The sequence below is a fragment of the Aotus nancymaae genome, unplaced genomic scaffold (genome assembly GCF_030222135.1).
Source record: "Aotus nancymaae isolate 86718 unplaced genomic scaffold, 86718_ANA_hifiasm-v0.15.2.pri h1tg000155l, whole genome shotgun sequence".
NCBI lineage: Eukaryota > Metazoa > Chordata > Mammalia > Primates > Aotidae > Aotus > Aotus nancymaae.
In genome coordinates, this window is record NW_026988570.1 from 6,676,661 (window position 1) to 6,700,731 (window position 24,071).

Genomic DNA, 24,071 nt, shown 5'->3' on the forward strand with positions numbered 1-24,071 from the left:
TTGCTGTGAGTCCCCGTGTAGCATGGAGGCTGCTCTTAAAGAAACCAGTCCCCAAAGGAGGATGATGATGCCAGCCCTGGACAGTGTTTCCACCACACTGGGGCACGTGCTCTTCGCAGCGACCCAGGAGAGCATTTGTGTGTTTCTCTGCAGTGAGACTATTTGCATTAATAACTTATTTATGAAGTTCACCTTAAGTCTATAAAAGCAACTGCAACATCCAGCTTTGTGGTGATTTCCGTTACAAAGTTGGCAAAGCATTTTGTAACTAAATATCTGGAGTTAAGGGTTTCTATAAATCAACATGGAAATGGGATGCCAAGGGACCCTCTCTTGCTCCAGCCGTGTGCAGTGAAGAATTCTGCTCAGTTCCTCCTGTCCCAGGGGAAAGGGCGGTCTGCATCCCTGACAGCCAGACCATCATCTTCTGTGGGCAGCAAATTGCAGAATTAGTGTAAAGCAGGCAAATGCAATATGTACGTGAAAGAAGCCCAAACCATTAGGTATGCTTAGATTCAGGCTTAACCATTTTTTAACATAATAGCAAATCCTATTTAGTATCCTAAATGTAAATTCAGGGCTTATAGTTTTCACATTTTTGTGTTATGTGTCTTAAATGCCTTTCTAGAGTGGGGGCTACGAAGTGGCTCATTGGGTGATTTTTTTCCTGAGATTGGCCACATGATTTAAAGATTTGTAAAAGCCTCTGAGCCTATCTGTATTGAGAGGGAAGAAATTGGGCTCCCTTGGTCCTGGGACCCTCTCCTCTCTCTCCACAGTGGGGCTGCCGGGAACAGTGGGTGTAGGGTGCATGGGGCTGCTGTTCCCACTGTGGCTCTGCTCCCATCTGTCCTGTAACTTCTGTGCATCCGAGGCTAGGTCCTTCTGTGTATATGTCTGCAGCACCTTGAGTCATGGTTACCCCCTTGCATGTGGTGAAATGTTTTCCTCAAATGGTGATAAAGGACTGTGCAGGTGAGGGCGAGTGTCCTGGAGGCGCCCCTGGTCATGGGTTCACCCTCATGACCATTTCGTCAGCATTTCCACCCTGCCCAAGAGGTCTGTGGAGCTTCCCTGAGCCTTTAACACATTTGCTAGGAAGTCCATCATCTGTTGGTGAAAGAACCTTCCTTTTTAGGACCTTCTTGAATCATGCTATCAGGTGGGTTATCTTGGTGGTCAAATTTGTTTTGCTAAGTCCTTTTTTTTTTTTTGAGACAGGGTCTCACTCTGTCATCCAGACTGGAGTGCAGTGGCATAATCATAGCTCACTGCAGCCTCAACCTCCTGGACTCAAGTGATCCTCCCACCTCAGCCTCCAGAGTAGCTGGGACTACAGGCATGCACCACCATGCCTGGCTAATTTTTGTATTTTTTGTAGAGATGGGATTTCACCATGTAACGCAGGCTGGCCTGGAACCCCTGGGTTCAAGTGAGCTGCCTGCTGCGGCCTCCCAAAGTGTTGGGATTACAGGTGTGAGCCACCGCACCCGACCTCCTTCTGTTTTTGACAGAGCTTGCCAGTCTGTGTCGTACGATGCGGAGAACTTCAGTAAACACGCTATGTGCTACTGTCTCATGGTTTCCCAGTAGGAATTATTTGCCACTAACAGGAGACCATGGTTTGGTACTTACAGTGTGCTAGGCAGTGTTACAAAGGGCTCATCTGTATTAACTCATTCGAACTCACATTTAGATCCCTGTGAGACATACTCTTAGCGTGCTTCTTTTGCAGGTGAGGAAACTGAGGCACAGAGCAGGCAGGATGTAGCAGAATTGAGCTCTTCAGCAAGAAGCTTCATGGCCACCCTCAGAACTCCTCAAGGGCTGGGGACTCGGTTCTAACACAGACCTCCTTCCTTTACCATTTGAGCCAGATTCTTAAGGAAACTTAATTTTTTTTACATGGATGCTCACAGATACTTTATTTTTTCTTACCTCTTTGTATTACACTTGACCCTTGAACAATGTGAGAGTTAGGGCAACAACCCCTGGTGCAGTCAAAACTCTGTGTGTAACTTTTTTTTTTGAGACAGAGTCTCTCTGTCGCCCAGGCTGGAATGCAACCTCACTGCAACCTCTGCCTCCTGGGTTCAAGCAATTCTCCTGTCTCAGCTTTCCAAGTAGCTGGGACTACAGGTTTTCACCACCACACGTGGCTAATTTTTGTATTTTTAGTAGAGATGGCGTTTCACCATGTTGGCCGGGCTGGTCTCGAACTCCTGACCTCAGGTGATCCACCTGCCTCGGCCTCCCAAAGTGCATGAGCCACTGCACCCAGTCTTGCATGTAACTTTTGACTCCCCCAAACTCAACTCCTAAGAGCTCACTGTTGACCAGAAGCCTTACTGATAACAATTGGCACATACCTTGAATAAACTATACATTACACACTGTGTTCTTACAATAAAGCGAGCTAGAGAAAAGAAAATGTTATTAAGAAAATTGTAAGGAAGAGAAAATATATTTACTATTCATTAACTGGAAGTGTATCGTCATAAAGGTCTTCATCCTCATCATCTTCACTTTGTATAAGCTGAGGAGCAAGAGGGGTTGGCCTTGCTGTCTCAGGCAGAGGTGGATGAGGTGGATGGAGAGGCAGAGGAGGCAGGCACACTCAGTGTAACTTTTGTTTTTAAAAATCCACATATAAGTAGACCCTTCCAGTTTGAACTCATGTTGGTTCAGGGTCAACTGTTTTTTTCCCGGGGGTGGGGGGGGGGTAACATGAAAATAATGATGTGAACAATGTATACATATTAATCTGATGTGGTGGTTAGTTTGGGTTGAAATAAGGACCTACAAAGAGTCCTCTGCCTTGAGTCCCCTCCTTCACTTCCCTCCTGTCCTCTTGGTCTTCTGAGGCAGCTGGAGATCCAGGTCTCCAGTGTAGGGCTGCATTGACCCAAGGCCACCCATGAAGGAGGCCCTGGTGAGTGTGCTGCCCAGAGGACTAGTGGAAAGGTGGGAGATGGGGCCCACCAGGCATCAGCTGGATTCACGCCCTGGGGGGTGCCTGGGTGGGGCTGCAGGGGTTGCAGGTAGTGAGGCCTTTGTTCCGTGGGAGGGCTCACAGGAGCACCTTTCAAGGTGCCCAGTGGCTGCTGTGGACTTGCTTAGGTACTCCTCTAAGTACACAGTATCAGAACATGCCTTGGAAAGCTGCAAATACCAGCTCGCAGCATGGGAGCTGTCTTCCCAGAAAGTGAGGAAGTGAGCCATGCGTCTCCAAACTGGATACATGTAACCAGATCTGGACCCTCCTGTCCTAATGGATGAGCGACCCACAGCTGTCCTTTTCCTTCCATAATGAAACAGATAATTATCAGGGCTCCACAGTGCCTTCCCTCAGCTTTTGGGGGAGTGAGGAGGAGGCAAGTGGTTGGAGACTGGTTGCCCTGTTACCTGCTCTGTGATGGTGAGGAACTTGCCCACCTTGCTGCATTTTTCTCACTTATAATGACCAAAATTCCTATTTCACAGGCATCCTGTGAGCAATAATCAGGTTATTGAGAGTGCCTGGTGGGGAGTAGCAGCTAAATAATGGCTATGTTACTTTGAGGGGGTGATGTGTGTAGCTGGCAGTGCACAGGCTGAGAGGTCAGACCGCCTGGGTCCAGTCCCACCTCTTGGACCTTGGGCAAGTTACTGAACCTCATTGTGCCCCAATTTCCTGTCTGTAAAGTGCAGATGATATAAGGCCGAGCTCACAGGGTTGCTGTAAGGATCCTGTGGGTCTTGCAGGTAGAGGTAGGAGCAGCAGGCACAGAGGTGCTCAGGACAGGAAGGGGCGAGGTCGGGATGACAGCTCCACTGGAACCCAGAAAGGTGCATACCTCAACCCCAAGAGCAAGAGAAGGTCTACACCCAAGGGCTATGCTTTGGTTCTTTGTTGAATTCCCTTATTCAGGGAATGTGTGCAGATGCTGGAGGGGCGGTTCTCAGCTCTCTCATCTAACTTGCTACAGTGCATGGGAAGAGGTCACCACTGACCACTTTCTACACTTAGAAGCATCTGCCTTTCCTGGCCCCAGCACCCAGGGTCCTAGAACATCTGTTTGCCTCAGCAAGCAGTCAGTAATCATTGCTTTTATAGCTCCTTCTTCATTAAGAAACACAAAGCTCCTTACATATAATCAGTTTTATTCTGTTGACATACTAAGAAGCATGGAAGGGCAGATTTTATTATCACCGGTTTATGGGAAAACTAAGCCCAAGGTACTTTGTCAGAAGGCACGTTGTAAGGCCATCGCAGATGACCTAACTGCAGCTTTGACACTGGAAGTGCTGCTCTTGAATGTAACACACTGTGTTCACACAGAGGCTCTGCAGCCTCCCTGCTTGACGTTCTGTTCCAGGGTTTGGCAGACTTTTTCTGTAAAGGGCCAGATAGCTAATGTTTTTGGCTTTGCGGCCCATATGGTCTCCGATGCAGCCACTCAACAGAGATAATTAAATGATTGGGTGTGACTGTGTCCCAATAGAACTTGATTTATGAAGACTGGAGTCAGGATGCATTGGCCCCAGGGGTTTGCCAGTTCCTGATCTATGCTGATGTTAGACATTTCCACTTTCTAGTTCTCCTCCCTGGTGTCAGATGGTACGTGGACAGGCTTTCTGAGAGTGTGTGTGTGTCACACCCGCCCCCCTCTACATGCTGTCTGTATGTGCCATTTTCTGTGCAGCGTATGGAAGTGGGGCCCAGGGGCCTGAACGGGCATTCTGGACTCTAAACAAGACTACCAAGCCCAAGGTTAAAACGTTTCCAGGTAATTCTTGTTATCTCATGTTTTCATGTTTGTCTGAATAGAATTAATCTCACTTTCTGGCTGGGCGTGGTGGCTCATACCTGCAGTCCCGGCACTTTGGGAGGCCGAGGCAGGCAGATCACCTGAGGTCAGGAGTTCGAGACCAGACTGGCCAATGTGGTGAAACCCTGTCTCTACTAAAAATACAAAAAAAAAAAAATTAGCCGGGCTTGCTGGCGGGCATCTCTAATGCCAGCTACTTGGGAGGCTGAGGCGGGAGAATTGCTTGATAGTGGTGGAGGTTGCAGTGAGCTGAGATCACGCCATTGTACTTCAGCCTGGGCAACAAGAGTGAAACTCCAGCTCAAAAAAAAAAATTAATCTCAGTTCCCTTTATGAACTAGGTGTCACAGAGCTTGCTTTACACTCAGGTGGGTTTATGAAATAAAGCACAGAGAAATGGAAGCAGCAGGAATCTCTGGCTAGAGGCAGCCCCCTGAGAACTTGGGTCATAGAGGCAGGGGGTGAGAGAAAAGGGTCCCTGGCCAGTGAGCAGGAGCTGAGATCCAGGAAGGGAGGTGGGGTCCTGGGGGTTGGAGGTTCTGTCTGAACAAACAAGGTAAGCCTGTGTGGAACAGGAGGCTCTGCCAAACCGAAAACCTCATTTTGTTAACTTTTGAACTCTTTCAAGCTCCTATATGAAAACCTTCCATGCAGAATGGCAGTGTTGGGGGAAGAGGCACAGGCTCCTGCCATGGGGTTCCTTCTTGCTGGCGGGCTCTGGACTGCCTGGAGCAGTTTGGGAACCTCCGTGTCTGGAGCAAAGCCGCTCCTCCCATGTCCATCCCCATGCCCCACGCGGACCATGTGCGCTGTCAGATTCTTCCTCTCTCAGCGAGAGTGGATGGCAGGTTGTCATCTTGGCATGGGGACACTCCGGATGTGCACATTTTAATTTCAGTGAAAGGAAAGCACACACCATTCCATGCCCTTATGGTCTTCTTTATGGCCTCCAGCCCACCTTTTACTGATGGCTGGCCAGGGAACTGACTACCAAAATGCATGGAGCAACAGGCACACAGGCCACAACAAAGTCTGGGAAAAGTAAAAACAGGAAGAAAACAAGAAAAGTAAATTTGCTTTTAAATCTTCTCTAATCTTGCTGAAACATGAAACTGCTACACGCAGCTCTTGCCTGTAGACAATTTATATCTTCACAGTTGCATCCCATGCAACAGCTTAGCAGTGGCCTCATCACCCCATGTTTGAAGGGAAAGTTGTATTTTTCTCTATTTGCCTTACTTCCATCATACTGTAGTTGTTGTAAAGGCTGCAGGGCCACTGGTGGTGACCTTCAAGAAGGGATGCGCCTTACTGTGCTCTGTAGCCTGGGATCTAGTTAGAGTCTGGCACATTGCAGGAGTTTCATCAATTCTTGGATGGGTGAATGCACAAATATGGGAAAGGAAGAAACTTTCAGAAGAAAGGAGGGAAAGAAACAAAAAGTTAGGACCTGACAAGCAGCTTTGAATGAGAAAAGGGGATGAAGGAACTCGAAATATAATTTTCTGTAAAATGAGAACCTGGGAACCTCTGGTTGCGGTGTGATACAGTAACAAACTTCTTCATCGCAGATTAAATCTATAAACTGGAAGATGGGATACACTCTGGTAAATACATTATTTAAAATAAGGTAAGGCCAAGAGTCATGCCTTTTCTAAATCTGAGAGTGTCTGAGTTGAAAGTGCTATTCGAAGATGGCAGCTTATAAATGATAATCCTCAACAGTGCTATGAAAGTCAATGCCTTGGCTTGAAAAATGCTTGCGAGCTAAAGAAATCGTAAACACACCTGTAACTTCCTGAATGAGTCAGGATATAGGCTAAGCTGCAAATGAGATCTCAAAACATGATGGCTCAGATAAGATCAAGTTTTCTTTTCCTTATTTCATGGTCCAGGGGTATATTCTGCAAGGTCATCCCAAGACCCAGGTTCCTTCCCGCTTTGCTCTGAGCATAATCTTTGATGGAAAAACTGGCCCCCCCTCCCATATCTACCATGCAGCCCATGGGAAGGCAGATTTCCTTATGCATGCTATTATAAAACATGCTCCAGAATGTGCAGGAATCATTTTCACTTGCATCGCATGGACAGAAATGTGGACAGCTAACCAGGGCTGCCTGCACGCAACACTGAAAAATGAAGGCTTCCACTGGAAGCTTGACCACAGTTGAAACTTGGAATATTCTGACAGAAGAAGCAGAGAGTGGGTATTGAGGGGTCATCAGCTGTCCCTGCCACATTCTCAGACGCTGCAGTGTTTTGTATACGATTAGAGTCTTGCCCTTCAGAGCTTGTGGACAAATGTGTTCATCTTCCTGCCACTTTTCAGCCAGCCACATGATGTGCTATACTAGAGACTGTAAGTGAGCAGGCCCCACGTTCATCTGTAACTCTAGGCCTTTGCATGGGCTGAAGCGCTAGCTGGAATGCCCCTCATCAGCCACCCCTGGGATTTCCCCCTTTCCTCCAGGCCCAGCTGCTATTAGCAACAGGATCTTGGGCCACATGGTCTGTGAACCTCATATTTTGAGAAAAATAATGGACCAGATAGAGGCTGTGAGTCAAGGCTCCAGTCCCAGGGGACTGGTTTGCTAGTCTGTGTGTGCATTTGCTCAGTAGATATATCGAGCGTACGATCTGTGTTAGGCCAGCAGCGGGGGATCCAACAGTGAGCAAAACAGGTGAGAATCTGTCCTGATGGGCTGATTGTAGAGGGGGCCCTCCATTGAAAGCAGGTAGTGAGAGCCGTGGCAAGTACTCTCCCGGAAAGATTGCATCCTGGCTGGGCGTGGTAGCTCACACCTGTAATTCCAGCACTTTAGGAGGTCAAGGCAGGTGGATCGTGAAGTCAGGAGATTGATACCATCCTGGCTAACATGGTCAAACCCCATCTCTACTAAAAATAGAAAAATTAGCCAGGCGTGGTGGCATGTGCCTGTGGTCCCAGCTACTCAGGAGGCTGAGGCAGGAGAATCACTTGAACCCAGGAGGTGGATGTTGCAATGAGCAGAGATAGTACCACTGCACTCCAGCCTGGGAGACAGAGTGAGACTCTGGTCTTAAAAAAAAATGAAAAAAACATTGCATCCTTAGAGTCTTAAACACAGGGAGCCGGTGCTCCACGTTCTCCACCCCAGCTTGCTGGAAGGTCTGGAATAGGAGGCCAGTTGGAGTCGTGCCCTCCCCACACTGCAGGCCAGCTCTGGCACGAGCCCTTGCTTTGGGGATGATGTGCCTGAGAGCTCCACCCAGGGGTGTCAGGAGCACATTCATCAGAGCCCAGTGCCACGTGCCTGATGCCCGTAGAAGCCGGAGATGGCGCCGTTGTGCCCACGTGAGCGCTCTCTCCACGGGTAGGACATTAAGCCCAGAGGAAGATGTGTGTGCCACATCTGAGTAATGAGCCATGAAATTGACATTATAAGTTTTAATTATTATTAATGCCTTGCAGGGGCGGCTGGTGTTGTCCTGTAGGCATCCCAGATGGGTTTTCCCTTTTCCTTTTATTTCTTTTTCTTAATGTCTTGAGCCCAAATAATGGCAGCTTAGTGACAATGTTTGAATGAAATTCTTCTAAAGGGGAGCACGCCGCAGTGTGAGAAATTCTCGCAAACACGTCTGTGGGCAGAAAGCAAACGGGCTCCGGGGCAGCTGCCCACCCTTCTGAGTGAGTGTGGAGGCTGGGACATAGAGGCCTCCGGGTTGCTGCTGTGCAATCGGCAGAAGTCTTTGCTCCCCCATAATAGCATCTGCCTGCCGTAGGCCCCTTCCATGCACTAATTAGTTAATCTTATAAAGGGCTTTGAAGATGAAAGACTCTGGAGGTGCCAAGTGTCACCCATCTGAGCGTTTTCTGATGAGATCCAGTTTCTGGCTGCTTTTGCTCCTCCAAATAAACCGCCTCTCAGCACCTTCCTTGACTTCTTCTTTTTTTTTTTTTTTTTTTTCCTTTTTTCCCTTAGAAATATGTCCTGCATCTTAAAAAGGCTCATTTCCCCTCTTGGTTTTGCTCTGTCAAATCTGAGTCTGACAGTCTGAGATGGGGATATGGGGGGAGCTCTCTTGCCTTCTCCTTCTGCCTTTTCTGCCCCCTACCCTTCCCCACTTCTCCTCCTGGCTCTGGTACCCGCCCCGGCAAACAGGCCCCACCTGGACCCTACATGCTCTCACAGCTCGCTTGCTCCACGAGTTACGCTGTCAGGGCCAGCCTCGAGGCCAGCAGGTGGTGGATTGGGACCAGCAGGTGCGTTACCACCTATGGCGTGGTGGCCAGGGGTGCAGTCCCCAGGGCTGCCCCTGCTTCTGCCCTGCTCCTGCCCTGGCTTTTTTTTTTCTTAGACAGAGAGTCTTGCTTTGTCACCCAGGTTGGAGTACAGTGGTACAATCATTGCTCACTACAGCCTCAAACTCCCAAGCTCACTCAGTCTTCCTGCCTCAGCCTCCCGATAACTGAGACTACAGATACTTGCCACCATTCCTGGCTATTAAAAAAACATTTTTTTTTTAGGGATGAGGTCTCAGTATGTTGCCCAGCTAGCCTTAAACTCCTGGCCTCAAGTGATTTTCTAGCCTTGGCCTCCCAAAGTGCTAAGATTACAGGTGGGCGTCAACATGCCCAGCCCCAGATCCTTCTTTTCTAACTTTCCCCCCTGCATCCCCATCCAGGCCTGACTCAGGACTAACCTGAGTGCCTTCAAATTAACAGCATATAGAAGGGATCTACTATGCAGGGGGAATACTCCTGGGTCCTGGGGTCATCAGGGTGAACAGCACAGTCCCCTCCTGGGGGCCTTGGTGGCATAGAGGCTAAGGAATTAGGAAGGTGGCTGATGGAGTTAGGGTGGCTGGTGGGTGGCTGATGGAATTAGGAGGGCACAGGTGGTGACTGGGGAGCAGTGTGGGTTCAGAGGGAGGGAGAAGGGCAGAGGAGGTAGCATGAGCTCTGTCTGCCAAGCCCTGCAGGTTCCAGAAGCACAGACTTCTCATGACTGAAGACACTGTCTGCTGTGGCTTGGCAGGTGTGCTGAGGCCAGCTTAGGGGACCTTGGCTGGTATGCCTAGGGGCTTGGATCCCCTGAGGTCAGCAGGCAGCCACTGAAGCTCATAAGCAGCAGGTGTGTGAGCTCAGCCCTGCATTTGGGCACCCAGCCCACAGTGGACTGATGGGCCAGGAGGCCACTGGAGGAGGTTTGTACTGGGTGCAGGAGAGATGGAAGGCAAGGCAGTGGGAGTGGGAAGGTGCATGGCCGTCTGAGTGAGAGTTCAGAAGTGGAGTCGGCAGGAGGAGTGCCCAGGCCAAGGGAAAGGGCAGGCACAGGGATAACTGAAAGTCCTTGCTGATCAGCTGGGTGGGGATTCCATGGCCACAGCAAGGAACGCAGGAGGTGGGGCTGGAGGGACAGATGATGGCCTTTATGAGCTTGTGGACATCCGGCAGAGACATCAAGGAGGCATCTGGGTTCACATCAAGTTCCCGGATAAGAAGGGACATCACAGGCACAGGTTGATTTGAGAGCCACTGGCACAGAGGCAGGTCGAGCTGGGGTCCACGACAGTGAAGGGGGCGTCAGGGAGGCCTACAGGCTACAGAGCTAATGCCAGTGAGGCCATAGTCCCTCTGGAGAATTCATGAAAGGCAGGAGTCCTGAGACTCGGGAGTGTGTGCCTCAAAGAGCTCCTCTGTCCTGGGTGGTGGCCTACAGCCACAGGCTGCCTGGTGGGAGATGCCTCAGTCTCTCTGGCCCTACACCCCAGCTTTCCCTGTCATACTGCATACATAGGGGCCACAATTACACAACATGGGTGTAAGTGGTGTCTTCAGGTGGCCTTCATGTCAATCAGTCTAGAGAAGGCTGATGGTGGGGAGCCCAGAGAGGGAACACAGTGTCCCCTTCTCCCAAAGGGAATGCAGGGAGGTGTGTGTGCTCAGATAGCATGAGCCAGCCACAGAAGGGAGTGCAGCATGGAGGCAGGTGCACAGCTGGCCCTTCCTGCCCACCGTGGTTACCAATGGTAGCAAAAGTCGCCAGACAGCCACCAAGTCTATAGCTCCTATAACACTGCTTTTAAGCCTCACCCTTGTGATTTGGGAATGAAAGGAAATGGAGTCATTCCCTGACAAAGTAAAGATTTTTTTGTGTGCATCTTGTTGAGCCCAGCTTTTCAACTTCACAGCATGTTCTTTTCTTACCATCCCTTTAAAACCGCTTACCTTGATGGATATCGAAGTGTCTCCATATAGCCGATAGTGAAAATACTCCCATCATGAAAATAAATGTGATATTTAACTTTTAAAGTATTCGTAGTCTAAGTTCTGTTAGAACAAGGAACCTTACTCTGTCTTTTTGTAAATTTAACCAGACAGGCTGGGCCAGGGTTTCTTAATTTGGTGATGCTCTGTGCCGAGTCATTCTTTGTGGCAGGGACTGTCTAGGCATTGCAGGGTGTTTGGCAGTGTCCCTGGCCTTTACTTGTTAGATGTCGGTAGCACCCCACCTTCCGGTTGTGATAGCCAAAAAATATCTTCAGGCAAAATTGTCCCAAATTGAGATTCCCTGGCTGGGGGCTGAGCGGCCCCTGTGTGGCAGTGGAATTATTCTGATGGCCTGCAGCCAACTGCCCCTTCCAATTTTTTCTGATCACAGTGCTTGTCTTGCAAATTACCCCTTGCCTCCGCTCTCTAAAATTGGGGCTCATTACACTCTATTGTGCTTGCACTACAAAGCTATCCAGAATGAGTATTATTGGAAGCAAACGGATTTTTTTTTCTCTTCGAGTTCTGCAATGAAAAATCCTCTGGTGTTACTGTTTAATTGGTTAGTGGTGGCTGTTTGTCAATTTGCCAGCAGGCTCTCTCTTAACTGCTGTCTTTGACGTTGCTGAAACATAAATGTAGAATGATTGAGTTGCCAACATGCTATTAAGTCCTCTACAAAGAGTTTTTAGATGTACTACTGCTTCAGGCTTTTGTGTTTCTATTGATTGATTCGAATACTGAAGAACTCCTTGGCGTACACAGCCCTGGTGAGAAAATGCGGCTTCTGGTAGGAAAATCATTGGGTATTGACACCAGGACAATGAAGGCTTTCCTTTGGTTTTCCTCCGGCACAGGATTGACCTCTGGCAAAGCTCCCACAGTTGAGTGGGTACTGGCCACCCATAAAGAAAAGGGAGAGAGGCCAGTGTGACCAGATGGTTTTGATGAGACAGGGCCAGTTAGAGAAGCCCAGGAAGTGGACGAAGACATCACATCAAGTTTTGGAACTCTTTGATAGGCTTCTTATTGCTGACAAGGAGAAAAAGCCTAGAATCTTGTCTGGGTTTCAGAGCTAGTCACGATTTGATACTGAGGATGGCAGAACAGGTGCAGACAGGTTGGTTAACCTCTGATGGATATGAGAATATTGCTAATGTTAGAAGGAGACTGTCTTATGCCCTTGAAATTGTACTTCTGGAACAGACTGCAGAAAGCTGTGCGTCGTGGTTGGGGGTCCGTGATGGCTGGGGACTGCTTGTTAGAACCCTTGGTGCCTGGGCACGGCCTCTGTGCTCCACACAGGCTGTCTCTCATGGTCCTCGTTGTGTGTCGCTGGCCCTGAGTCCGCTGAGTGGGACACTTGATGAGGAATGCCATGCACACCTGCTGCTCAGCTTCAACCCCTGGAGCATGCACCGAGTTGCTGTGACTAGTCAGTAGATGAGGAAAAGAAAAAATTGTTGGATACTTGCTAAAAATCTGGCAGCTTCTTAGACTAAAATCCCTGAGAAATAGGAACCAATGGAGTATGATTACGCACAGAGTATTGGGTAAGAAATTTTTAGTCCAGACCCCCTGGGTTCATATTCCACCTACTGCTCCTAGGTGTGGGCCTTGGGAAAGTCGCCTTCTTTCTCTGTGCCTCAGTGTCTCCATCTGTAGATGAAGATAAGCCAGCACCTACTTCAGAGTCCTTTTTGCACAGATTGAGGTGGTCTGTGTGGAAGGCCCCGGACAGTGTCCTGTTTAGGAGGAATTGCTATGATGGGGACCCTCTTGTCTTGGTGGGACCTCGGAATGTGCATGTTTCTGTGACAGGCTGTTTCATTACAATATTTTCCACTCTCGGGGCACTCTGTATGCACCCCGAGGACACAGAAAGCCCCTGGGAAGCCCCGGGCTGCCCCAGCAGATCCACCTGGGGCATCGGGAAGGGGCATTCTCAGTGACCACGTGCTGTCTCTTGCTTGCAGAATCCCTGCCTGCTTCCCTATGGCAAGGCCCTCTACAGCTACGAGGGGAAGGAACCTGGAGACCTCAAGTTCAACAAGGGGGACATCATTGTCTTGCGGCGCAAGGTGGATGAGCATTGGTACCACGGTGAGCTGCACGGCACACAGGGCTTCCTCCCAGCCAGCTACATCCAGTGCGTCCAGCCCTTGCCACACGCCCCACCCCAGGGAAAAGCACTTTATGATTTTGAGATGAAAGATAAAGACCAAGACAAGGACTGTCTGACCTTCACCAAGGTAAGGTGAGCCCCAGGGTGGGCCCCACCAGCCCGTGCAGCCTCTGTGCCACCCAGGGATCTTCCCAGCCACAGGCCTGCAGCCAGCCAGTGTCTTTCCTCAGAGTCTGAATCCTGGCTCCTCCCAGAACCCTGAGCAAATGACCCAGCCTCCCTCCCTATGCCTTCATGAATGGGGTGGTGGTTTTTTTGGTTGAATGCAATGGAGGGCACCAGCCTGACACACAGCTCCAGCCCATAGCTACATGGGAGCGTGAGATAATACGAGCCTCCAACAGCACCAGAACGCTCAGTTAACCCGAGTCATGATTCTAAGCACTGACTCAGGTGCAGCAGAATGACACCTTTCCAGGACTCCTGGGGTCCTGAAAGAGGAGTTCATCAGGGGAAACTGCTACAGAGACCGTGGTCAGCTCACAGGGTGGTGATAGCTGGGGCCTCACATCCGTGCATGGAATTCCATGTTCCATGTTTCGCAGCCCTGTCCTCTGGGACACCTGAGACAGAGCGGACCAGGTGCACAGAAAGCCCTGTGAGCAAACATCTGGGAGAAAACAAAATAGCACTGACAGGCGAAATTAAGCAGGAGGGCTAGGTGAAGTACAGAAGCGACTGGTTCTGGCTGTCCTGACAGTTGCTGTCGAATAATTTTCTGCACCAAGCACTCAGCCAACAAGCTCACACTTGGTCTTTACAGCTGTCCCAGGTTCCAGGGGAAATAGTTGGAACCTTGTTTTCTCCATGTGCAAACCAAAGTTCTGAGAGGCTTTGTAACTTATCCAGGCTGGTTGCTGGGTCCTTCCTCCCTCTCCTTCCACTTCCTTTCCATCTTCATCTCCTGTCTCCTGTGTCTCCTCCATCCCTTGCCCCTCCTACACCTGCTCCCCGCCACGCCCAGATGTAAATAACAGAGCTGGAATCCTAATGCAGATCTCTGATGTTAACACTCACATTCTTCCACCTCCCTGCACAGGGAGTTCTTTCCTTATGTTGGCCTCACGGTATTTTAGATGCCAAGAAGTCATTGTTTGCTCTCTTCTCACTCGGTCTGTCTTGCCTGTGTCTCTCTATGTCAGTGTTTCTCTCTCTGTCTCTCTCTCTCTCTCTCTCTCACACACACACACACAGAGTTGTAAATAACAGAACTAGAATTCTAACTCAGATCTCTGCCTCTAAAGCCCATGTCCTTCCTGCTTCCGAGAGGCCACTGCTCTCTCCCCCGTCTGCCAGGTGCAGAGCTCGGCGGTGGCACTGTGCTCTCTGGAGGGCGGCAAGGGAACCAAGCACACCATTTTTGAGCAAAATTGGCTTGTTCTGTGCACGGCTGCTATTTATGTCTTGTTCTATTGTTCAGCCTGACAGTGAATAATCTATTTTTCATTCAGGGATTCAACTCCTTCTCCCTTCCTTTTATCAAGGTGTTCTGATGCTAATTCCAATTGTCATCTGGCTGCACAGCTTCCCAGGAAGCTGCACTGGGGCCTCCCTCCCTCCCCGCTCAGTTGGAGGGTGAGAGTAGCAGCTTCCTGGGGCTGTTTGTCAGACACACAGAACCCCACCTTGCTTCTCTGCTCAGTGGACCTTTCTCCCCCCGCCCAAGAGAAGACCTGGGGTCACTGGTGCCCCAGGTGGTCACTCATGACCAAGAGCAGGGACCTCTGAACTAACTCTCAGGGTCTGGTCAGGGGGCCTTGCTAAGGAGATAGATCCCATAATGGCTCCAGGCTCCTCCAGGCTTGGCGGGCTCCATCTGCAGAGCCCAGGCCCTCCTCCCAGGGCCTCACAGTAGGACGCTCTCCACTTGGGAGAACCCACTGTGAATGGGCTGTCACAGGGCCCTTGTGGGCAGGCTCAGCTTCTCTGGGTAGAAGTGACTGCCTGCCTTTCCTACCATCACCATATAACCTGCTGCATTCCACGGGCCTCTGCCCAGGATGTGCAGTGTGGGCTAGAGACCACTGGACAAGAGGACAAAGGGCACCTGCCTATTTATTGCCAGAAACATGCTGGGCCCTGACCCCGGGTCAGGTACTGTGCTGTGTCCATGGACGCAGTCAGGCCTGCTGCCCATCTGGAGTCCAGAGTCAGGTGCGGGAGACAGGCCAGTGGAGAAGTGTGCAGAAGACAGGCCAGAGGCTCACGAGCTGCATCGGATCACCTGGGGCAGACCGGGCATTTAATGAAGGTTCCCGAGTAGTCAGTGATGGAATTCCATGTTCCATGTTTAACAGGAAACAGTGAAATTAGAGCCATCAGGCTTAGACTTATTCTGTGGTTGCCATGTGGGGTGGGGGTAGCCGAGCAGATATCTGTCTGTTCCCGAGTGGGCAGTGTCACCATCAAGGTGGGCATGTTTGCCCAGGCTCTCTGGAAGGTGATCTCCGGGTTGAATTGAGGGCAGAGGCGCCAGCCGAGGGAGGCCCAGCATGCTGTTTCAGGATCTGTGACGGCTTCCATAGGAGGCGAGGGGGGAGTGACAGATTCTTTGTTCAAGGACTTTCTTTACTTGAATCCTGTGAGTTAATGTAGAGAATTAGAGTCCCCTGGGTGTGATCCCTAGAGGGACTTGCGCTGTGACACTACCTTCCTGCCATGCCTGTGTGCCCACTTTCACCCTGTGACCCCCACGGGGCAAGGCCGGGCAGGGAATGGCTACCTCTGTTACCTGTTCTGTTGCATCTCTCACTCCACAGTGTCCGAAAATAAAGGCCCCAAGAGACATGGGCAACTCCACATGACTCTCTGCTTAGTTCCTGTTTTCCTCCACGATGGTTCTGACCCACCCCACTTCCCCCGTGCCTGGCATGCAGCCGAGACACACACACTGGCTCTGACAACCTCCATGTGAATCAGACCTCCAGGAACCAAATGGTTCCTGTGCTGCAGCAGAGGGGCTGGTTCATGGTCTCCCCTCTGGGGAATGTTTTTATTCTTTGGATATGTTCCATCCCAGAGACAGCGAGGAAAGAAGGGTCTCTGAAAGCTATTGTAACCCCCCTTTACACGGCATCACTGTGGCAGACTGATGGAGCTTAAAGCTGGTGGATCAAAGCAAGATTTTTATCTTTGGTGTTTGCTTTTGAATAGTCCTGTTAAAGTGGCATTAATTAAAGTCCTTCTAAAATCTAGTCTTTGCTTTATTTCAGAAGAAAATGAATAATCAGTTTTTGTAAAGCGGCTTTAAGAAAAATGATTTTTTTTTTTTTTTTGAGACAAAGTCTCACTCTGTTGCCAGGCTGGAGTGCAGTGGTGCAATCTCGGCTCACTGCAACCTCTGCCTTCTGGGTTCAAGCGATTCTCCTGCTTCAGCGTCCCGAGCAGGTAGGACTACGGGCGCCCACCACCATGACCAGCTAATTTTTGTATTTTTGGTAGAGATGGGGTTTCACCATGTTGGCCAGGGTGGTCTCCATCTCCTGACCTCATGATCCGCCCACCTCAGCCTCCCAAAGTGCTGGGATCACAGACGTGAGCCATTGCACACAGCCAGAAAAATGATATTTTATTACTTCTTATTAGTCCCACTCCAGAAAGCTTGGCATGTGCAAATAAAAAGACGACAGGCAAGAAGAACTGGGGGTCCAACTCTGCCAGCTGGTTTCTGAGGAGCCTCCACACATGCTGGGCCAGTCACCTGGGAGAGGCTGGCCTTGGTGGGGCCTTGCAGTGTGGGCCCCATGCCAACTGTGTGACTTAGGGTGACACATAACCTTGCTGTGCCAGGAGCACCTCATCTTCCTGGTCAGAATGCCAGTGTGCACTCTGGGAGGTGCCGAGGACCACGCGATTTAAATAAATTGCTGAGCCTAGGGCTTGGAGCACAGGAGGAGAATGTGAACTACTCCATTCTTGGAGCCACTCTGTATTATCTTACTTAGTTCACCTGCAAGATTTGGCAAGGGTTTACTGAGCCTCTATTCTGTAACTTTCAGTTCATGAGAACGTGGTCATCTCATTACCTGGCAGCTGCATTTGCTGTGCAGGGCCTGAGCTGCCCTTAATGAGTTCCAGCTGGGATGCTCAGGAATCCTCAAAGGCCACGGGGTTTTCTCAGAGAGTGCCCACCAATCATGGAATCACTTTTGCACCCGACTGCCGTGGGGCCCCCAGACTTGCCACGTCAACCCTAATCCCCACCAGGGGTGCCACTTAAAGGAGCCACAGGGCTTGGTGGCTGCAACCACTGCACTGTCCTAACCCTCATCCCACCCCCACCCAACGCCAATTTGTCCTGATCTAGTCAGACCGTAAGACCCTTCCGTGTGACCTTCTTATGCTCCTGAATGTTTAATCATTTCTCAAAAGCATGGGAGTTCTTACCTTTGTGAATTAACCCAGCGTTAATTCCAAACTCTGCTCTTCTGATCCCAGAGACAGACACAGATGAATAAAAATCAAACTTAGAGTTTAGACTCTAGCATGAGGTAGACACAGATTCAAGTCATGGCACTTTTCTTTAATAATGTATGGCGACTCTGGAACATTTACTTAGTCTTTGAGTTGCTTTTTTATACTATAAATGGAGTTGATATTAGGATTACGTGAGCAAAGGCATTTTAAAACCCAAGCTCAAAATAGGCATTCCAATAAATATTTGCTGTCTGCCCTCTCCTTTCTTCCTGTCTCAGGAAAAGTTGCTTTTCCGTCAGATGGTACATATCACTTTTTATGTTAGCCCAGAGTACTCACAGGAAAGTAAGCCTCCCTCCTAAAGCCAGACTGCATGGAGAATGCGAACTTGCAGGACTGGTCTGCTATGTTTTTACTTTCCTGGTGGCTAAATCTCAGAGAGGATTGCCTGGGGGTAGCAGTGCTCAGCCCCTTGTGTTGAGGCCAAGGTCCCCTCACCAGCAGAGCCAACCGATGGGCAAGCCTCTAAAGTTGCAGTGTCATCTCTGCTTCTTCCTGACTGAGACTTGAGATCGCTTTGGGGGCTGAGAAGATGAGGAAACTTTAGCTTTACCTCTTTCCGTATCATATACATGAACCAATGCGAGATAAGCTCATGCAGATCTAGGGGGTCCACGTCATTCTCTCCCTTCCTGGGCACCCTGCTTGGGCTACTTTACCATGAAGTTATCCAAGAAACTCAGGGAGCCAGTTTTCCTTTTTGGCTCCTTGCTTCATGGATTTCTCCTCCCAGGCTCGGTGCACCTGCAGCCACCTCTGTACAAAACGGGACCTACCATGAGAGGCTCAACTCGCAGGGCACAGGGCAGAGGGGAGCAGAGCAGCCTAGCAGCCGTCGTAGACCACCCTTGCCCAGCCCCTTCTGACAAAGGGGGTTGGAGAAACGGCACAGATAACAGTTTTGATTTGCAGGCAAAGCTTGGGCTGTGTCTGAAGCTTTGCCAGAAATGATCAGAACCTACGCCAAATATGAACTCCTCTCCCTACAGACATGCCTGGCTCCTGGGAACCATCCTGGCTCTGGTCACCGCAGGTGCCCCACCTGCTCTCCACTGGGTGCCTGACCCACCTCTCAAACCTGTGCCACATGGAGCCTCTGCTCAGAGCCCTCAATGGGCAAAGTCAGTGCTGCCCATGAGACCCCACCTGACCCAGTCCTTGCTCCCTCAAGGGTTTGATCCACTGCCAGCCCCCCCGCTCATTCCCTGCGCAGCTGCACCGGCCTCCTGGTGGGTTCTCCCAGCAGCCGAGCCCACAGCCTCCCTGTGCCTGTGTGGCTGCCTCCCTCAGCCGCGGTGTCCCCACCCATTTATAGCTCGGTCCTCATCCTCAGCAAATCTCTGCTGGAGGTGGGGGCTACCCTCTCCCCCTGTGGGAGGGAGCACCCCACAACCAGTCTCCCTCTCCACACCCCTTTTCCTGAGAAGTAGGTGTTCACAGTCATGTGACACCATCTGCCTGAGGGTGGGTTGAGACCCTGCCACTGCCTAGCCCCAACACAGGGCGGCAAGTGGCACCCGGAGAGACGTGGAGGGAAACCTTAATGGTTGAGCGGGTGCCCTGTGTCGCCTGGCCAGGGCTGGCAGGCCTGCTGGAGGGAGTGCCCCTGTCTCCTCACCCAGGCTCCTTGGTCCATTCCTTCACTCTTCAGATGTTTATCAACCTTGGGCTGTGTACCCAATGCCAGAGACAGTGAGGAGGGCACTGCTTTTAGGCACTCACAACCCATGGATGTTTGGACAAGACGAGAGCATCTTCCCTGCCTGTGTGTGCATGTATGTGTCTGTGTGCAGTGGGGGCTGCCGGCAGCGAGAGGGTGTGACCTCTGACCTCTCCTCTTCCACCTGTGGCCATAGATTCCCGTCAGCCCTGAGACTCCCTGAGGGGTCTGCCTCTGCCTCCCTCTGGAGTTCAGATATGTGATACGATGGGAACACCAGGGGAAGACCCTGGGTGCTCTGGAAAGTCAGAGCCCCCTGAAGCCTCAGCGACAGCAGGACAAGGATGCAGGGCCAGCCTGCTAGGTGTGGGGCTGATAGCAGCTAACGGTTCAATAAGAGCCTCACCATAGTTAGCAGTTGGCTGTCAGAGGCACAGTTTTGGGTCATTTCTGCACCAAAAGGCTGAGGGAGTTTCTGAGCTTTTCCTTTTTTAATTTTCCCTTCTCCCTGAGACACGGAGTGGGTTGGGCCCTCTGTGTGTGGCTGGCCTGCATGCTGCCAATGGACACTGTCTGTATCAGGCTGGGTCACTGCTGTGGGATGGCCTTGTGGAGCAGGCAGCCCATGCCCCTGCAGGCCCAGTGGCTGAGGGGGACCCGGCAGGGCCAGGGGCCTTCTCTGGGCGCCAGCTTGTTATTGCTTCTAGGAAACCACTCGACTGCACAGGAGCAGGAAAAAGTGAGGGCGTTCAGGTGGAGGTGGCCTCCAGGAGAGCAGGGCTGTGGGTCACTCATGGCCATGCAGCGACTGCTTTTGGCATTTTATGTGTGATTTTTCCACATGGCTTGCTTAGGAGAGGGAACTCTTAGGCACTGGATGTGGGTTTATCCAGAGCTGCTGAGGGAACTCTCCAAGGTTTTCATTGACTGTGCCATTTCATGCTGAGCTCCCAAATGCCTGATGTGTGAGCTGCGACATTTGCCAAGATGTGCCTTTAAAGTGATGTCAAAGGGCAGTGTGCTCCGCCAGCCACCTCCAGTGGCATCCTCGAGGGACAGGGAGGGCAAGCATCGGTGCCCTGCCTGCAGCCTCTGTTCTTCACAGAGGCCCATCTGTGTCCGTGGCTTTCCTTCTCCCCAGGTGGAAGTGAACACACAGACTTTGGAAGAGGCAGGTAAATTAGTTTAAAATGCAGTTTAAAGACCCTTTGTAGATGGTAGGTGCTACTGTGTCACCTGAATCCTTTGCAAATGTATTATCCACCAAGCCTTAGGAAGAAAGGTGATGTAGTTTTTTAATAACCACTTTATGTTTATAGCTCAGACTTACAATCATTTAGGACCACGCTGAGACCACCTGAATACAAAGGAGAGCCACTGCCATATGGCAACGGCATTTGGTATTTTTTCAAACTTGGAAATACCAGGGAATAGGGAAAACAGCATATGGAAGTCCACGGGCTCACAGTGAGTAATGAGCACTTGACATGAAACCTATAAATGAAACTGAGCTTTGTATCTGAAAGAGAAATGATGTCAGGGAAACAAGTTTCATTCATAAAATTCTTGAATGCTGCCATATTGTCGGCCTCATCTGACTCTTGGTGATGCCTGTGGTTTCTGCTTTGGTTTAGTTTTCTCATCTATATCAGGCAAGGGTTGGTGGACTAGGACTCACTGGCCAAATCCTGCTTGCCACCTGTTTTTGTAAATAAAGTTTTATTGGTACACAGCCATAATTCACGTATGTGCTGTCATGCTATAGTGGAGGGTTGAGTAATTGACCTATAAATTCTGAAATAGTTACTATCCGGCTCTTTCTAGAAAACATTCCTGACCTGTGACATAGAGCACAGCACTGTCAGGGCCAAGGGCACTTCAGTGTGGCTTTTCTCTTATACCATTGGGAGCCTCCAGTATTGAGTGTGCATCTGTTAGGAGGGAGTTAGTGGAGAGCCTGGGGACGCCCTCCTCTGTGAAGCAGCAACTTAACATTCAGGTCCAGCCCATGCAGATCAGTCTTGCCATCTTCATATACAAAGCCCATTTGGTGTTTTGAGGAGGGATATTTCTCCCTATACTAATGAGTCTGAAAAGTAGGTATTTCTTTCTTCCTTGTCCTGAAAGCAATGGCTCCAGGTTTTTGTAACATGATGACAAATCAGAGACCTGTTATGATCTAGCCACGAGAAGTTGCCATTGTTTCCCTGGTCCTGCATTGGGGTGGGCAATCATTATTGTTTCCACAACACACCAGATTTGTGCTAGTAGCCCTAATGTGCTACAGTGAATGTTTTCATTTTGTCCAGCATGCAAACATTCCTCTTTGGGGATTGTAATTATTGTGGGAGTTTGGGTTAGAGGCAGAGCTGGGGACTCTTCCTTGACATTCTTAGAGTTAATTATGGATTTTTAGGTGTAGGGAGTGGCTGACTCCCTGTACCCCAGTATGCTCCCAGCCCAGCCTCTACACCAAAATGATTGCCAACTGAATAGGAGCATTCTGGTCCCACCACCCTCCTGAGGTCCCAGAAAGGCACAGAAACCAGAAATTCCCCGATTGATATTTGAGCCTGAACGGACACCTGCCGCCAGGTGCCACCACACTGCAGCTAGGTCTGTCTGTGTTGGATTCGCCACTCTAGCCAGATGGAGCCGTGGCAGGGTCCACTGCTCATTCACTAATCTTACAGTAGCACCACACTCAACATGCTTGTTTTAGACCCTACATGTTGCAGCATGGTGGGTTTTCATGAGCTTTCACAGTACCAGATGCTGACCTTCTCTTTACCAGCAGGTCCCCTCCTCCTCCTTGGGAAAGGATAGTTTCTTCCTTAGCCAAAGGCCCTTCCCAGGGCTTGACACTTAGGAGATGCTCGAATATACTGGTGGCGTGATGAGGAGCAACTTGACCCTGCTGAACACTAGCAGTGCTGGCCAACTCCTGGCCTGTGAGGTGCACCCATCTTTTTACAGCCCTGCCTCATATGGAGCCTGCCCACATCGCAGTAACATGCTGATCTTGGTGCAGATCCCACCCTCCTGGGTGACTGAAAATAAGCCTAGTTCTTCAGCATGGTAATGATGCCAAAGTTTAAAGACAGTGATTATGGCCCCCACAGTGCTCTCACTTCCCAGCTGAGCCACCCCATTTCCTTCCCTGGCTTGCCATGACTTGGTTCCGACTGTTCCCGCGATGGTCCGCTTCTGCAGCACAGATGTCCTGTAGAGACATGCTAGCACTGAATGCAACATTCAAGGTGTGCTGCTGCTTGTCCATACCAGATAGACTGTTGCCTTTTGAAAAAAAAAAAAAGCTTTTTTATTATGTTATACATAATATATATTTAATAATTATATAATATACCAGAAAGTTCACTAATCATAATTATGCAGCTTGATGATTATCACAGACAGAATATATTCCTACCCAGTGATGACATGATGCACACTGGGGCTCCTGTGCCTCTGACAGTTACCAGCCTGCCCTCCCTGCATGTCTACTAACACTGCAGATGAGCTGTGTTTGCTTATGAACTTCAGATCAAGGAATCATGCAGGATTTATTTTTGTGTCCAGCTTTGTTTTCTCTCAGTTTTGTATTTGTGAGCTACACCCATGTTGTTATAGGGCACTGTAGTTTGCTCATTTTCGTTGGTCTATGGTGCTATTTTAGGTTTTTAAAAAATAGATGTATTTTTTAGAGCAGTTTTAGGTTAACAGCAAAATTAAGCAGAAGATAACAGAGATTTCCCATAAACTCCTGCCCCCACATGCACAGCCTCCCCATTATCAACATATGGAGTGCACTTGTTAACAGTCAATGAGCCTATATTGACACATCATTATCACTCTAAACCTATAGTCACTCTTGATGCAGAGTCTACTGATTTGGATGAATGCACAATGTCATGTATCTGCCATTAAAGGACCATACAAAGTAATTTCACTGCCCTGAAAATCCTCTGATCTGCCTATTCATCCCTCCCTCCCTCACCACTCGTGGCAGCCACTGACCTTTGTACTGTCTTCATAGATTTTCTTTCCCAGAATGTCATACAGTTAAAATTATACAATATGTAGCCTTTTCATAATGGTTTCCTTTACTTAGCAATTTGCATTTAAGATCCTTCCATGTCTTTTTATAGCTTAATAGCTCATTTCCCTTTTTATCATTGAGTAATATGTCATTATCTGGATGTACCACAGTTTGTTTATCCATTCACCTACTAAATGACATCTTGGTTACTTCCATGTTTGGGTAATTACAAATATAGTCACTCTAAACATCTGTATGCAGGTTTTTGTGTGGACACAATTTTCAGCTCCTTTGGATAAATACCAAGGAGTGTGATTACTGGTTTGCAGTGGTAAAAGCATGCCTACTTTTGTAAGAAACTTCCAAACTGTGTTCCAAAGTGGCTGTGCCAATTTGCATTTCTGTGAGCTGTGAATGAGCATTCCTGTTGCTCCACATCCTCATCAGCAATTGATGTTGTCATCAGGGAAATGCAAATTAAAACAATAATGAGATATCACTACACACTGATTAGAATTGCTAACTCTGTGTAGTGATATCTCATTGTTGTTTTAATTTGTATTTCCCTGATGACAAATAATGTGAGCATATTTCCATATTCCTATTTACTACCTGTATATCATCTTTGGTGAGGTGTCTTCTTTGGT

General features: G+C 49.5%; 2 protein-coding genes across 2 annotated transcripts in view; one reads left to right on the forward strand and one right to left on the reverse strand.

Moving 5' to 3' along the window:
• SH3RF3 (SH3 domain containing ring finger 3) overlaps positions 1–24,071 on the forward strand; it is a 367,719-nt gene that overhangs the window by 198,958 nt on the left and 144,690 nt on the right. Inside the window, exon 2 of the mRNA XM_012440715.2 lies at positions 13,041–13,316. Within this exon, the coding sequence (XP_012296138.2) occupies positions 13,041–13,316 (276 nt within the window). The remainder of the gene's footprint in view (positions 1–13,040; positions 13,317–24,071) is intronic.
• On the reverse strand, positions 9,618–10,302 carry LOC105708952 (uncharacterized). Its single transcript, XM_021670979.1, is given in 5 exon segments — positions 9,618–9,670; positions 9,673–9,717; positions 9,720–9,772; positions 9,774–10,017; positions 10,020–10,302. Coding segments are annotated over 5 exon segments (678 nt in total).